The sequence below is a fragment of the Panthera onca genome, chromosome B2, assembly GCF_046562875.1.
Source record: "Panthera onca isolate mPanOnc1 chromosome B2, mPanOnc1 haplotype 2, whole genome shotgun sequence".
Classification (NCBI taxonomy): domain Eukaryota; kingdom Metazoa; phylum Chordata; class Mammalia; order Carnivora; family Felidae; genus Panthera; species Panthera onca.
The window spans coordinates 100,604,277-100,621,646 of NC_138343.1; the positions used below are offsets into that span (position 1 = coordinate 100,604,277).

Sequence of the window (17,370 nt, forward strand, 5' to 3'; positions counted from 1 at the left end):
CTCTCTCATGGTTCCCAACAGGCTTCCCTCAGCTCCTATGGGCTCTCTGAGCCCTACTCCCCTCCTGGCCCTTGTTCCCTTTATGTCCTCACCTTGTGGGAGAAAGGAGTTGAGGCAGATTATAATATAGTTGTTCAAATTTAAAGTGGGGTGAAGGGAAGGGAGCCAAAGAAAGTGACAAAGCAGATCCAAGGCGAGAATAAATACGACTTCCACAATGAACTACATACTTGGTTGGGGTGAACTAAAGAGCTTGATGGGATACCTGGTCAGTTATGCTGTTCGCAAGGCCCATAAAATTAACAATTAGTTGATCAGGAGAAGTATAATTAATCTTGGGTACCAACATGGCTAAGACTTTCTCCTCAGGGGCTTCATAAGAGGAACATACTTGATCACATCTGGACAGTGGGGAGGGGTCTACACCCAGATTTGAAGTCTCTCTTTTTTTTTTTTTTAATTTTTTTTTAACGTTTATTTATTTTTGAGACAGAGAGAGAGCATGAACGGGGGAGGGTCAGAGAGAGAGGGAGACACAGAATCTGAAACAGGCTCCAGGCTCTGAGCAGTCAGCACAGAGCCTGATGCGGGGCTCGAACTCACGGATCGCGAGATTGTGACCTGAGCCGAAGTCGGACGCTTAACCGACTGAGCCGCCCAGGCGCCCCCAGATTTGAAGTCTTAAATGGGATCTTGAAACCTGGCTCTGCCACTTACTAGCTATGTAATCACAAGCAAGTCACTTAACCTGCAGTCTCTTCAACTGTAAAGTGAGGACAAAAGTTTTGCTGAATGAAATAAGATAATATCTCTAAAGTACTTTGAGCTCCCGGCTCTATCATTATCATTCTTGTAATGATGAGTTCGTTAAGATATTTCTTATAATGATCCTCAGAAAGGCATCACAACAAAGCATAATTCAGTAGATGAAATCTACGGAGAGGCCCAATAGGAAAAGCTGAACTGGTTCAGGGTGATTTTCTGAGTATTCAGAAGTGGATGGACTTTTTATAACCATGTCATACAAATATTTCTGAATAATTAGATGTATTTATATCCATTATTTAATATTGATTTGGTTAATACTGATGTTCAATAAGTTCAAGATGATATTCCCAAGTGCTTACAGTACAGCTGTCCTATGTTGCTAGTTGAATACAAATCAATCATCTTGATAAACAGTTTATGGGATTAAAATTTTTTTTTGTAAAAATTGAGTCTGAGAAGGAAATACGTCTGCACAGAAATTGTCTCACTTTGAAGAGCCAACTGGGCTCCCCAAGGCATTGCCAAGCCTCTTTAGAAAATGGTTTTAGGTGATTAAGGCCCCCAACTTCTTCCCCATTTACACAAAATTTCCAGAAAGCCATCACAGAAACCTAGCTTTGGAAATGCCATTTCTTCACCGTCACCTTTTCTTCAAAGGTTCTCCAAGGAACCTAAAAATGGCGATTTGTGGGGTGGGACCAATTATCATATATCATTCAAAAGTTGGCTATATTGACCAATACTAATCTCCTCTATTACAAAATAGTTGATTTCCAGTACTTCTTTCTGTGAGCACTTAGGGGCCAATGGTCTGATCAGGCCAATTCGCAATTGAGAAAATAAAACCATATAATTTGGCTGTAAAAATGATGCTGGTCTATACATTAATAAAACACAAATGAGAAAGAGGGCCAAAAAAAAAAAAGCCCTGCTTGCCACACTGAAAATGCTGATGGCCGTGTCAGGGCATGTGCCTTCCACCACCAGCTCTAATTAGGATGCTGCCTCTTTGCCTCTGTGCAAGCATCTCGGGGCAGGGTCTTCGTTGCGATTGTCCAGTTTATGTGGTCTGTGATTCCCCAGGGAAGCCTGTGGGGGGAGGTCAGTAAAGGCTTCATATCATCAGTGTTGTACCTGAGAATTCCTTGAAGAGGTAGATGGGCAAGATATTTCTATACAGTGATTGCACTAAGACAGCTGTTAAAATAATTAATAATAGTAACAATAATACATTGAGTCTCCTATTGGGGTTGGTTTCACTCGATTTCTTTTGCTCTATGAGCTTTGTTGACTAGTTAACTCTGTGGCCCTTAATCTTTTATTATTATTATTATTATTTTTACATTTGTTTATTTTTGAGACAGAGAGGGACAGAGCATGAACAGGGGAGGGTCAGAGAGAGAGGGAGACACAGAATCTGAAACAGGCTCCAGGCTCTGAGCTGTCAGCACAGAGCCTGATGCAGGGCTCGAACTCACGGACCGTGAGATCATGACCTGAGCTGAAGTCGGTCGCCCAACCGACTGAGCCACCCAGGTGCCCCTGTGGCCCTTAATCTTGGCTACACATAAGAATCACTGGGAAGTTTTTGAAAAATACAGGTGCTGAGCCCATCCTCTAGAGAGCCTGATGCATTGCTCTGAGGTTGGGACCAGGAATTGGTTTAGTTTTTAAAGCTCCTCATGCAATTCAAATGAACAGATCCAGATGCAGCTTAGAACTACTGAGCTGGGCAATACAGTAGGAAGGTTCCGGGCTCTGGAAGCTGCCTCGAGACTGGCAGTTCAGTTTCATGTTCTCACTATCCCCGACTGACTGACAAAGATGCCTTTCACTGTTACCTTGCTGGCGACACTTCTGGTCTGAGCAATAAGCTCCCGGATCCTCTGGATGCTGGCAGAAACGTTGCTTGCAGGCCGCTTCTGTTCTACGGTGCGAAGCTGATCCAGGAGCTGAGGGACAACCTCTGTCAAATTTCTTACTGCAGTTAATAAAAATTAACCACTTGAGGAAATAGCTCAACTATATCAACCAATATTAACTATATTTAAGGTATCAGGTGAAGAGACAACAAACACATGGTTACTTCTGTTAGAACTATAAGAAATTATTTGCAATCCTGCAAAACGAATAGTTAAGCCCAACGCATAAGCGATTACTACTTCGTGGCATTTATAACATATATCGTTCTAAAAATTATATGGAAAGTAAGCTGACTTATAACTTACATATCTAATTTTTTTTTAATGCTTATTTAGTTTTGGGAGAGACAGAGTGTGAGCGGGGGAGGGACAGAGAGAAAGGGAGACAGAATCTGAAGCAGGCTCCAGGCTGTGAGCAAGCTGTCAGCACAGAGCTGAACGCGGGGCTGGAACTCACAAACTGCGAGATCATGACCTGAGCCGAAGTCGGACGCTTAACCGACTGAGCCACCCGGGCGCCCCTATAACGTACATTTCTAAAGGGCAGGATCCATGACAAATCTACAGGTGTTCCTTTCACTATACAGCACGCTATACAGCACAGGTTCTGCTTGTATTTCTTTTTCTTTTTTTAAGTTCACTTATTTATTTGAGAGAGAGAGTGTGTGCACCTGAGCAGGGGAGGGGCAGAGAGAGAGGGAGAAAGAGAATCCCAAGCAGGTTCTGCGCTACCAGCCCGAGCCCAGCGCAGGGGTTGGACCCATGAACTCTGAGATCAAGAGTCAGACACTTAACTGACTGAGCCACCCAGGCGCCCCTCTGCTTGCATTTCTAATTGAACTGATACAACAGGTCACAAGGAATGCTGGGCACAAGGAGGTGGAAGAGGATATCCCCCAGGATTCCTGTTCACACATCACACTGCCGCTGCACTGGTCCAAGAGGAAGTGGAGCTAGATGGAAGGAACAATCAAGCACCCAGAAAAGTGGCAGTCGTGCCAAGGTGAGGGTGGGCAAGATTATTCTATATAGTGATTTCACTAAAACAGCAGTTAAAATAATTAATCATCAATAATAATAATAATAATAATAATGATAAATTGAGTCTTCCAAGTCTATGGGCCCAGAAAAGGGATGGTACAAGGACATCACACTAACTGTGTAGGTTATTTATTTATTTATTTTTTAAGGAATGACACACACATCGAAAAGAGAACAAATTATATGCATACAGCTTGATGAGAGAAGCCTAAAACACAACTTTCCCTAAGGTTTCATGAACTCGACCAGTGGTTCTCAGTGTGTGCTCCCCAGACCAGCAGCATCGGCATCATCAAGGAACTTGTTAGAAATGCAAATTCTTGGGCTCCAACGCAAACCTGCTGAATCAGAAACCCTGGGAGTGAGGACCAGGTGATTCTGAAGCATATGAAGGTTTGAGAACCACTGTACTAGAGAATGAACATCTTTTGGGTGTTTGCCAGCTAAGAGCAGGGCCAAGGTCATTGAGCATTAAGAGCTGGAAAAGAGTAAGCTTCTTACTAGAACCAAACTAAATTCAGATTCAGGAGAATATGTCAGTGAGGACCAAGGATGTTTCTTTTCTCTATTTAGGAAGTAAGGTGCTTCTCTATCATATTAAGTAAATAATATATCATATTATCAATATGATAATAATTAATTAATCAATAATTAATATGATATCAATTAATATCTTTATCATATTAAGTAAAATAATAGCAATTTACTTGTGTTATCGTATTGATTAATACAGAGGTAAATATTTGTTGTTTGGATTACTGACTACAATAGCCATTTTATGGTATAATAGTCTTTAAAAATTACAGGTAATAAAGTATATTTATTGTAGTACATTAAATTTTGATTATGGAAATGTATGTAAAACAGGGTTTCCCTGTCCTCAATTTTGTCAGAGAAAGGGAGTCACCTTTTATTAGAGTCTTTATTTTTTTTATTTAAAAAAAATTTTTTTTTAACGTTTTATTTATTTTTGAGACAGGGAGAGACAGAGCATGAACGGGGGAGGGTCAGAGAGAGGGAGACACAGAATCTGAAACAGGCTCCAGGCTCTGAGCTGTCAGCACAGAGCCCGACGCGGGGCTCGAACTCACGGACCGCAAGATCATGACCTGAGCCGAAGTCGGCCGCTTAACTGACTGAGCCACCCAGGCACCCCATATTAGAGTCTTTATAAGGTCTCTTATACTGTGGTATGCTCTTTCATTTACTTTGCTTTGAACCACAAGATGCTGTTTGAGGAAAACACGGAGGCCTGAAACAATTTCAATTAATGCTAGTTCTGGATTACTGGAATCATGGATTGGACTGAAGAAGGAGGAAAAAAACTTAACACAGATTTAGTAAATATTCCTTTGGCCCTATCTTTATAAATGCAAATGTTGGATGTCATGTAGGCAAATCTTTTAGCGATCAAGTTCTAAAAGTAATTAAATGAGTGGTTACATGGAGAAATTACTCCAGGTACTTAAAAGATATATACTTAAAAGATGAACATAAAAGACTTATCTTCCTGTTATGGGAATGGATATTTGTGACCCGGAATAAAATTTCTAGTGACAGGTGGCTCATATGTGGATTAGTAAAGTTGTTTCTTAACTCAGAAGGTAACTGGAAGTGAAGGTATTATGTTCTGCAAAGCCATGCTGGGGAACCAAAAGTTCTAGTCATTGACAAAGACATTGATATTTAAGAGGCAGAAGACAGAATAAATGTAGTAATATGTGATTTTAATCTATGTGTAACTAAACAAATTAGGGAGATATCAGAATATTTCATTATCATTGCTATAAATCTGTATTCAAGCTGGCTAACAGATGGTTCTTCTTAATGTTTATTTATTAAAAAAATTTTTTTTAACGTTTATTCATTTTTGAGAGACAGAGAGAGACAGTGCATGAGTGGGGAAGGGGCAGAGAGAGGGAGACACAGAATCTGAAGCAGGCTCCAGGCTCTGAGCTGTCAGCACAGAGCCCAATGCAGGGCTCGAACTCATGAACTGCGAGATCATGACCTGAGCTGAAGTCAGATGCTCAACCGACTGAGCCACCCGGGCTCCCCTATGTTTATTTTTGAGAGAGAGGGAGAGAGAGAGAGAGAGAGAGAGAGAGAGCGAGCTGGGGAAGGGGCAGAGAGAGGGAGACACAGAATCCGAAGCAGGCTCTGAGCTGTCAGCACAGAGCCCGCCTAGGGGCCCAAACTCAAGAACTGTTGACCTGAGCTGAAATCTGAGACACTCAACCCACTGAGCCACCCAGGCGCCCCCAAATGGTTCTTCTTAATGGGAACCTTCCATTATGTTTCGCCATAGTCAGTACTTGTTGGTAATAACCTGCTTTACTTAGGTAAGGAAAAAGCAAGGCAGTTTAGTAAATATTTTTCTAAAATGCAAACCAACATTTTGTGATTGACGTTCTTCCCCAAAGGATCAAACTTACATTGATAAATATCAGTGCTGCCATTACTTCATTCGGAAAAAAAATGATTCTTAACCCATCTATCTAGTGTCTATTTGTGTGAAATATATATATCTCCTATGCACACACACATACATATATTGATAGATGAACTGAACAAAAGTTTTTCTTTTTTCCTAAGCTAACTTCTACAATATTCCAATCTAAAACCCAAATGAAGCAAACTGCCTTCTTAACGAACGGATGTATTGCACTTAATGGCCAGTTCCTCAATTGGATGCAAACCATGATACCTGCATCTCTGGCAGAGGCCACTGCAGTGTTGTAAGCAGAAGAGTCAAAATTCTGCAGATTTTGCGACCAGCTGGTCAGATTGTGAGCCATCGGGGCGGCTGCCTGCTGGACTTCCACTGTGGTCTTGTTAGCTTCCTCCGTGATCAGCCTTGACTGACCCAGGCGCTGCTGAGCATCACCTTCACACAGAGCACAGGGACATTCACTTTGCAGAGAAGCAGGACATTGGTTGGGAACATTACCATCCATTTAATCACTGGGATAAAACAGACCTGAGCTTTTGGGTTTTTAAGCTGCACAAAGACCTTTAAATGTATGTTAATTATAGTGTAAGTTAGATGCAGAAGAAAATTGTTAAGTAGCATTAAAAAATGAGCTTGAAAGACTCTAGAGTCTTATTAAAATCATGCAGCTCACTGAAAACATTTTCAAATTAGGAGATTAAAAAAAGTAATTAGTATCTCTTCAGGTTAGAGGCATTGCGAGAAAGCCACAGAAAACACATATGAGATTTTAAGTCATAATATGTTTATGTCTGAAATGCATTGTAAATATCACTTTCTTCTGTGTGGAGCACCTTTTCCCATAAAAATGATGCTCTAGTACAGAAGTAAATTAGTAAGGAAAATTATTTTTAAATAATAAAAGCAAGTTTCCAAATAGTATATAGAGTGGCATTCTATTTTCATTAAAGTTATATATTTAAAATAAAAATAATGTAAGTTTACAGCAAAGTGTTTTTTCCTAGGTAACGAGATTATAAAAGGTTTTTCTTCTTTTGTGCTTTTTTTTTCTTATCTGTATCTTCTCATTTTTCTATAATAATCATGTATTACTTTTGTAATCAAAATCACTCAGGTGAGGTTGAGGCTTTCTTTTTGTTTAAGTGGAGAAATATTTAATTCGACCTCACATGATCTGAACCCTGACGGATGTAGCTTTGAATCCTGGGTCTGCTTCCTTTTGGAGCTGTGCCTTTTGGAGCAAGCTCCCAAACCTTGACAAGCCTCAGGGTTCACATTCATCTGAAGGCAATGGTGATATTTTCCCACATGACAGAATGTACGTAAAACACAGTCCAGTGGCTAGTATGTCGTAGCTCTGATGGTGCTGATGACAGGGATTCTCGATGGAAGATACCCCCCTGGCTGGGGTTTTGGTGCACTCTGGTACAGTAGTTGGATTTGCTCCATGTAGTAAAACACTCTCATCCAGCAGTATCTGTTAACTTTCACTATACCAGGGAAGGCAAGCCCATCTTCTTAAGCCCATCTTCCCAAGCCCATCTTCTTAAGATGCCACTGTAGTCCCAGACTGGGCAAAATGAGTGCTCTTGTGTCTCTATTTGGCTTGTTGGTCTCCCTACTTGTGCCATAAGAATGACACGGCATGTAACAATTAGGGCCAGAGAAACCCAGTAATCAAATTAGGGCATGCTTATTAATGAAGAATGATGTCCACAAGAAAGTAGGTTACCAAACAGTATAAGCAGCATGATCCCATTAAAACACACATGCACGTGTGTGCACACACACACAAGATAGGAGGAAAATGCTCTCAGATTTAATGGTCACCCCTAGATGGTATGATTATAGCTTTTATAATTCTTTCTCAGTGTGTGTGTGTGTGTGTGTGTGTGTGTGTGTGTGTGTGTGTGTGATGAACATAGTTTCTTTTGTCATCAGAAAACAATATTTATTTATAAAAGGAGTGATAAGGAGTCATGTATTCCTTCTTCAAAGCTTTATTTTAATCCCAGTGAATAAACAGATGAAGCTTAAGTTCTTGTCTGTGATCCTTACCTCTCTCCGTGGCTTGTAGTCGCTTAATGGCATCATTCAATCTGTTTTTAAGAGCACTCTTCCTTGCTAGAGCTCCACCCACACGCCTGTTGGTATCAGCTACTGCCTCATCGTTACCTATGGAGAAGAAGCCAAAAAAAGGTACCAGTAAAGCCAAGATGCTAGGGGGAACAAAACATCTCCATTTCAACAAGGAAAATTCTGATCTATATCACGGAATCATCTGTAAAATTCTCAATATGATATGAACATAGAACACCAGTTCTGGAAAGTGGCATCTCAGTTAAGAGGTACAGGATTATAGAAAAGTAGTAACACTGCTTGGGAATGATTTAGGATGCCATAAAGTGACTCGTGAAAGGTCTAGAGATAATGGCTAACTTCTTTGAAAAATATAGCACTGCTGTGACTAATAACTCCTAGCAGCATGGTTGATAAAGAGCTGAAAAGAAAAGATCTACCTCTATTTATGGTGATGACTGTTACATAAGAAGAATTCTTGTTTATGGTTTTAATAAAATTTTAATTGATGTACAACATACATCTAGAAAAGGGGCACATTATAAATGCACAGCTTGATGAATGTTCACAAACCGAGCACAGCATATAAGCAGTATCAAGTCAAGAAAGTAGAACATTATTGGTCCTCCTAGTTTCCTGGGATCTCTGTGATTTCCCAAGGATGACCACTATTCTGAATGCTATCTCTGTTAGTTGTGTCTGTTCTTTTTTTTTTTTTTTAACGTTTATTTATTTTTGAGACAGAGAGAGACAGAGCATGAACGGGGGAGGGTCAGAGAGAGGGAGACACAGAATCGGAAACAGGCTCCAGGCTCCGAGCTGTCAGCACAGAGCCCGACGCGGGGCTCGAACTCAACGGACCGCGAGATCGTGACCTGAGCCAAAGTCGGCCGCTCAACCAACTGAGCCACCCAGGCGCCCCAGTTGTGTCTGTTCTTAAGCTTTATTCAAAAGAAATGATACAGTATTGTAATTTTCTACATCTTTTGTATCTCTGTCTTAATTTCTGTAGAGTTAGAAGTCTTAATATCTGGTAGTTTAAGTCTTCCAGCTTTGTTTTATTCTTCAAGGATTGTGCTGGCTTCTTAGCTCCTCCCACCCTCATTTCCATAGAAATTCTAGAGTCATCCTCTATATATGCATACAGTTCTGGTACTTCAGATGGTATTATATTGACTCTACAGATAAATTTGGCAGAATTGTCATTTTTACAAATTTAAGTCTTCTAGTTAATAAATACAGTTTTTATTAATTTTTATTTAGATCTAAATTCTCATTTTGATCTCCATTTATTTAGATCATCTTTAATAAGATTAGAGATCTTATATTTCATCAGCTTTATTCCTAGGTATTTTATGATATTGTAAATGGTGTTATTTTACAAAGTTAATTTCTAATTTTGTTGTACATAGAATTAAACCAGATTTTTTACACACTGAATTGGTAATGTGGGGGGTATCTTTGTCTTGTTTCCAGTCTTAGTGGGCAAACTTTAAATACTTCAGTATTAATATGCTTGATGACCATTATTTTATTATTATTTCTTAGATTACAGAGGTTTCCTTGTATTCTTAGTTTGCTACAAGTTTTTTAAAAACATGAATGGGTATTGAGCTTTGGTAAATGATCTTCCTGCATGTGGTGACATGATCATATGAATTTTCTCCCATATTCCTAAAATGTGGTGAATTACTATTGATGTTTTAAATGTTAAACTATCCCTGAAATCTTGGAATAAACTTAACTTGATCATGTATTATCACTTCTATGTGTGTTAGATTTGATCTGCTAATATTTCGATTAGAATTTTCACATCTCTGTGAGAGAATGTGGCTTGTAATTTTCCTTTTTTATAATGTTCTTATCAGGTTTTGTATCTTAGTTTTGTTGGCTTAATACAACAAGTTAGAGAATATTTCCTCTTTTTTCTGTTTCCTGGAAGAATTTATACACAAGTGGTGTTACTTAAATGTTTGGAAGAATTCACGGGGAAAGCCATCTGAGCCTTGAGATTTCTTTGTGGGAAGGGTTTAATGACTGATTAAATGTATACACATTATTTACATATAGGCCTATCAGATGTTCTTAGTCTTTTTCTTACAAAACTATTCTTGAAAGTGCGCTTATAGCATAGAATCATAATGGGTTATTTTGGAGCAAATCCAAGCAAGTCATGATGTAGTATCTTGTCTGAACTGAAGGATGAACTTTCCCAAGAATTCTTGGTTCATGCTTTGTTTACTTCCAAAGCATCAGGAACTTTATGCTTTTTGACAGACAGAGAAATAATTTCTTCACCTCCTATTATACTCTTTTTCTCTCCTATAGGCTTGTAAATATACTGTCTCCCATGGTGTACTTTCTCTTTCTATTATACGGTCTTTGCGTGCTGCTTTGTTATTTGGTTATCTTCCCCCTTTGTGTATAGTGGGTATACAATGAGTGATGCTGAATTGATTCTGTCACCAAGTACAATGTAAACAAAGTACAAGCACGTCTTTCTCATTTCCTCTGGGTAATGCCAAAAATTTTCCAGAATTTAAGGAGGGACTTAAACATACTTTGTACTTGAATTATATCCCCTCTCCCTCTTTTAGTTTTGTTTTTTAAATATTTTTAATACAAACAATCTTTTCAGCTCTTCCTTTTGGGTCTTATAGCTGCAAAAAACACTGGCTGATACACCAAGAAAGAATATATTCAACTCTATATTTGGAGCCCTTGATAAAAATAGGTGAAAAAAATTCTACTTTGGGCTGGAAGTTGATAAGAAAAAAATGTTTCACAAAAAGTCTGTCCTATTTGAAACTTATTGTTTTACATAAACATTTTTCATTTTACAAATGAATTCAGTAGAATTCTCCTTTAAATAGCAGCTTCCTGAGTTTATTATAGGTTGCTAACTATTTCATAAAGATAATGAAGAAAAGGAAGTCTGGGATATAAAGATTACTAATTGTTGAAAGTCATTTGGAAATGAATTAACAGTAATTTGAAATTGTAATGAAACTCAGTAGATGAATATAGTTTAATCTGAAAATCTGAATTTATATCACCAATGTGTGTTATCTAAAGGGAGGCAAAGTTCTGGTCCACGCAGTCCTAACTCCCCATTGGTGTCCCTTTTGCAAATAAATATGTGAAGAAATTTAAGCAAACAAGATCATGAAATACGTGACCAGCACTGCGAAATATTCAGAGACCTATACGGAGAGATTTTCTCTGTACTTAAAATATAGAACTTTGAAGAGATACCATTACCAGAAAAGAAAAATTGTTTTCATGAGGTTCAATAACTCAATAATGACAAGATTAAGAAAATTGCAAATTATCAAGGAGGATAAAATATTTAAGTCACTGTCATGAAGATCCACATATTCTGGTCTTCACATCACAAGAAACAAAGCAGTATATAGACATGGCAACATTTACCTAAAAATATTTTCCTTTTTAAGAGCACACTTAATGTGATGAGCACAGAGCAATGTACAGAGTTGTTGAATAATTGTATTGTACACACGAAACTAATATGACAATGCATGTTAATCATACTTCAGTAAAAAATATATTTTACTTTTAATATTCTCAATTTTTGCAGGTAATATTCTAATTCTTTTCTAAAAAGTAAGTTCAAGATTAGACTTATATAATTAATTAGAACATTTTTATTGCCTTTCTTTACCCAGCAAGCATAAAACAATAGTTGCTTTATCATAGCTGTTTAAATATTTAGCATATAAGAAAACAAATGCATTTTTTTCTCTAGGTAGTGCTCTTTGTAAAAAAAAAAAAAAAAAAAGAAAACATATGGTTAGAATTGAGATTGATTGCTTTGATAAAATTATGTGACGTTTTTTGTTGCAAACTTGGTCTTTTTTTCAGGTGGTAGTTAGAAGTTAGCTGGATAATGGATTTCCATCCTCATTAGTCAGTGAGCCCCCATCCTCAGGTATGAGGTCATTGGCTCAGAGATGATTAATGTTTAGTGAGATTCTTAATCACTGCAATTGTTTTTAAGAGTAGCTCCCAAGATTCAGAATTGACAAAAATGATTTCACTTTTATTTTTTCTTCCCTCTCCCATTTTGGATGGGCTTGCTTTCACACACACAAACACTAGCCTTTGGAAATGCTTCTTCCCATATGGCCATTAGGCTTGTCCCAAATATCGTAAACTTGTAGAACACAAATATAGGCAAGAGCCAATAACCAGATGGCCGTGTGGTGTCCTATCTTCCTAACTCTCCCAATGCTTATTCATTAATTCATGTAAAAATTTAAAGGGTCTTCTGAATTGTCCAAGGAAGACTGACTTATGTCCAATATAGTTTTAGTGTTAAGTGTATTTAATGGCATCATCTCCATGAAAATTGGTATTTATGGTAAATTTCTATTAATTAGCCTACTTTATTAGCAAGAGTATTTACCACATGTTTCACTACATGGAAGGTTTTTTTTTTTTTTAAACCACAATTTATTTTAAAATATCCAATCTTTGCTTCTTTTATACCTTGAATTTCAGCAGGAACTACTAATGTGCTATTCAGTTGAAAGATGATTTGTTTTTAGAAACTTAAATATAGAGAACAGAAGGTTGCTGGAGGGGGAATGGGCTAAATGGGTAAGGGGCATTAAGGAATCTACTCCTGAAATCACTGTTACATTATATGCTAACTAACTTGGATGTAAATTAAACAATAAATAAATTAATTAAAAAAATAAAATGGGGAAAATAATGTAAAAAAAAGATCATTTGTTTTTTAATCTTAGGATTTTGAAATCTTTATCCACATGCAGAAGCACTGTATGAAAGGAGAGAAGCAGCTATAAATCAGAAGGAAGGTAGAAAACATATTTACTAGGGTCTGTCTTTGCTTGTAGTTCTCTGGCTTGATTGAGGAGGTTCTCGCTCTCATCCTTATGGTAAATAATTTGAGTATCAATCCCACTCACAGCCTACAAAGGAATTGTATGGAAAGAATAAGAATGACAGCAGAAGAAACCCACTTCTCATGGATTGAAGATTTAAATGACACCGTTTCTCTGCTAAACACCAAGCAAGACTCGTACAACTTCATTTCCATAGCTCAAAATCAAAGTCAAATGTGAACAGGAAAAGATAAAGTGCATGACGTTTTCACGGTAAACATTTTTCAAGGAAAATTCAGTGAATCTAGAACAGTGCCTGGTCAAGTCCCCTCTGAAGTACTTGTCAAATAGAAGCCACTCAATAAATAGTTTTCGAGTTGAAAAAATGTGAATGTATGCATAAAGCAACTTCTCTATCAGCATGGGGTAATCTTAAATATGGTTTATTCAGGGACTGTGGTTTAAAAATGTTGTCAAAAAGACACTGGCATTTGCTGACAGGAGTATGGCACATCTTGAACTACTGAAACCTTCATAACACAAATAAAATGCTGTTTTCTTAGTTTTCTTGCCCTTTCTGCCATTTGTATTACACTGGAAGCTCAAGAGATGACATTAGAAAACAGAAAACTCATAAGCTGGGAAACGGCAGCATGTAAATGAACTTTAAAATAAGGGAATACTCGGTGTGTGTGTGTGTGTGTGTGTGTGTGTGTGTGTGTGTGTGTACCTAGCTGGCTCTGTTGGTGGAGCGTGTGACTCTGTCTTGGAGTTGTGAGTTCTAGCCCCATGTTGGGTGTAGAGATTACTTCAAAACAAAATCTTAAAAAAATAAGGGAACACTCACATCATAAATTCGGTCAGTGATGTTCAAAGCCAATTCTGCTGTGTCATTGGCTTCACTAACATAATTGGCAATATTTTCATAGACATTTGAAGCGTCCAAAGCCTTCTGTACCAGCCCGTTCATATCTGAACTGTGCAAATTCCTGTAAAAGAAGAAACTCGTCCTTTTTCTCTTTCTTACTTTTTTGGGAAATGGGACCATTGTTGTGGCTTGATTGGAATACTTCCGGGACCACAGGGACCTTCTTCCTGTTATTTAAAGTCACTTGGCTTGGAAAGGTTTTCCCGAGCTGCCTTTCCTAGGAGGACATCTTCTTTGCTTTCCTCTGCCTTTGGTGCCCCTAAGACTTTACCCCATTTTGGCTTCATGAAAGCTGTTTGCCTGGCAGTGGCCACAGGAAAAAAGAATGATGATTTAAATCAGCCCTCTGCACCTCTTCAAGCAACGGCTTGTTTATATTGTGGCAGTCAGGCAGAGGAATGAACCCACAGTCCTCCCTCACCTACTTACCCAAATCAGCGTTGTTACTTTCTACCCATAGAAGAAACCAAGGCTCTCAGAGAGGGTGCATAGCCACAGCGTGGTGTTAGGTCTTAGTTGCACTCTATTTACCTAACCTTTTGTTCACTTTATAAAACATCATATTTTCCCTTAAGAAGGGGAATGACACATACTGAGCATCTATATGCAGATACTGGGCTGGACTTGTTCTATATAGTACGTCTTTAATTCTTATCACACCCATGAAGTAGACATTGTTATTCCCTTTTTATAGAAGGAACCAGGATACAGGTTGTTACGACTTGTCTCACTCCTACGGCCCAGCTGCTTCTCTGAAGTGCAAAGCCCTACTCATGCCCATTTCCTCCCTTGCCCCATACACCATGTTTTCTGCCTTTACCCCTTTCTGGACTCCTTCAGGTTCATCTAATATTTCTTGGGTACCCATCATGCAGAGGGCGCTCTCACATAGTGGCTGATAACGCTTCATGTCGCAGAGGATTGATGTGAGGTACAACAGGGATAAAATATGTGAAATGCTTGCTACCATGCCTGTCATCCAACAAACATCAGGGTTTATTATTATACCGGAACTATTTCTTGAACTGGAATTTCAAATTCTAAATATATTCATAGAATAATTCACTTTATTGACACTTTTTCCTCTATAATATAAGCACTGCTTTACTTCTGCAGCTCATCCTGAATCCTGTGTCTCTATTTTATTCCATTTTATTTATTTATTTTTAAAAAGAACTTTAAGTTTTTGATTTTATTTGTTTATTTGAGAGACAGAGAGACAGCATGAGTGGAGGAGGGGCAGAGAGAGAAGGAGAGAGAGAGAATCCCAAGCAAGCTCTGTGCTGACAGTGCAGAGCCTGATGTGGGGCTTGAACTCATGAAACTGAGATCCTGGCTTGAACTGAAATGAAGAGTTGGATGCTTAACTGATTTGAGCCACCCAGGCGCCCCTCAATTTTATTCAGTTTTAAATCCACCAGTGCCACATTTTCTCAGTTCATGGCTTAGTTCATGGCTAGTATCATTTTATTCATCAGTAACTTCTGGAAGATTCTCTGTGACCCAGTATGTGACATTGCAGATCCCACACTGGCTCACCACTTCCAACTGTCCTGACCTATTAAGCTGTGTGCTGTTTTGGGCTCCGAGTGACTTTTTCTGTATTGCTTTGGCTACTTTCCTCTCTTTTGTCCAAGGTCGTCATCATTCTTTCCTCTCCAGGAGGGCTGACTTATCCATTAGGCATCATAGAGCCCCACAAAGATATGTTCATTTTAATTTTTTTTAAATCAGAAGAACAATGAGGATACTAAAATGATTACATTAGTTTTTATAACAATGTTATCATGACATATAATTTTAAATATTTTTATGGAGGAAGGAGCCCACAGAGGCAAAAGTACCTAGGGCCCATGAAAGTCATAATGCAACTCTGCTCTGCGGAGGTAGTTCTAATCCAAATACTTGGCACTTTTTCCTACCCATAAGCCCTTGTTCTTAGAAATGGCACAGAGAGTAAAATCAGCAAGTTTTTAAAAAAAGGGATAAAAAGAATAAAATGTTACAAGTATTCATTAATATTTTTAAATTGTGCTGGCTAGAATATTAAGATATAAGAAAGAGCTTGAAACAAAGCCTTTAGAGGTGCGTGGGTGGCTCAGTCGGTTAAGTGTCTGACTCTTTTTTTTTTTTTAATTTTTTTAACGTTTATTTGTTATTGAGAGACAGAGAGACACAGAGCATGAGCAGGGGAGGGGCCGAGAGATGGACAGACACAGAATCTGAAGCAGGCTCCAGGCTCTGAGCTGTCAGCAAAGAGCCTGATGTGGGATTTGAACTCACAAACTGTGAGATCATGACCTGAGCCGAAGGTGGACGCTTAACCAACTGAGCCACGCAGGGGCCCCAAGTGTCTGACTCTTGATTTCTGCTCAGGTCATGATCTTATGATTCATGGGCTCAAGCCCTGCATTGGGCTCTGTGCTGTCAGCACAGCTTGGGATTCTCTCTCTCCCTCTCTCTCTCTCTGCCCCTCCCCCGCTTGCTCTCTCTGTCTCTCTTTCAAAATAAATAAATAAACTTAAAAAAAAAAAAGAAACAAAGTCTTTAATACTCTGTTTTCATTACTAGGCACAAAACAGGTACTGCATCAATACACAAAATAAAAATGTGCTTTTGAAATGGAAATTTCTTGATGAATTATGTTTATTTCTGTTTGAGGCACAAGAAGCAAATTATTGGGTCACCAGATAGATGATGAAGAATATTCACATTTTGAGGGGAGGACATCTAGAAATTTGGATGTTTCACTGAATATATTCAGTCTGAAATATCTTAAATGCAAAAGTGATTTCAGGGTGATTGATATTTCTGATCAGGTTTTCATGTAAAGCACGGGTAACTTACTTAGAATCATCCTAGAACACTGTTTCAGGGTGGCATTTAGTGAAAGTATGTGTTGGAACCCTATTAATAGGACATAGTCATTGAAATAAAGGGTAAAAGAAAAATGAAGACAGGAGCGCTGGGTGGCTCAGTCGTTAAGTGTCCGACTTCGGCTCAGGACATGATCTCACAGTTTGTGAGTTCAAGCCCTGCATTGGGCTCTGTGCTGATAGCTCAGAGCCTGGAGTCTGCTTTATATTCTGTGTCTCCCTCTCTCTCTGCCCCTTCCCTGCTTGTGCTCTCTCTCTCTCTTTCTCAAAAATAAATAAACATTAAAAATTAAAAAAAAGAAAAAAGAAAAATGAAGACAGCCATAGGAGGGAATCTCAAAAACAATGTTATTCCAATACAGCACATTATCCAAATAATATTTTATCCAAGCTCCATTTTATTGGCTTGATCAAAATCACATTTACTGGAAGCATG

General features: G+C 38.4%; 1 protein-coding gene across 2 annotated transcripts in view; it reads right to left on the reverse strand.

Moving 5' to 3' along the window:
- Positions 1-17,370, reverse strand: part of LAMA4 (laminin subunit alpha 4) — a 143,530-nt gene that overhangs the window by 35,255 nt on the left and 90,905 nt on the right. For both annotated transcript variants that reach the window (XM_060616434.3, XM_060616436.3), the window contains exons 14-18: positions 13,978-14,119; positions 13,121-13,217; positions 8,242-8,358; positions 6,439-6,618; positions 2,610-2,749 (exon numbers count right to left, since the gene is read on the reverse strand). In XM_060616434.3, coding sequence (XP_060472417.3) covers positions 2,610-2,749; positions 6,439-6,618; positions 8,242-8,358; positions 13,121-13,217; positions 13,978-14,119 — 676 coding nt within the window. The remainder of the gene's footprint in view (positions 1-2,609; positions 2,750-6,438; positions 6,619-8,241; positions 8,359-13,120; positions 13,218-13,977; positions 14,120-17,370) is intronic.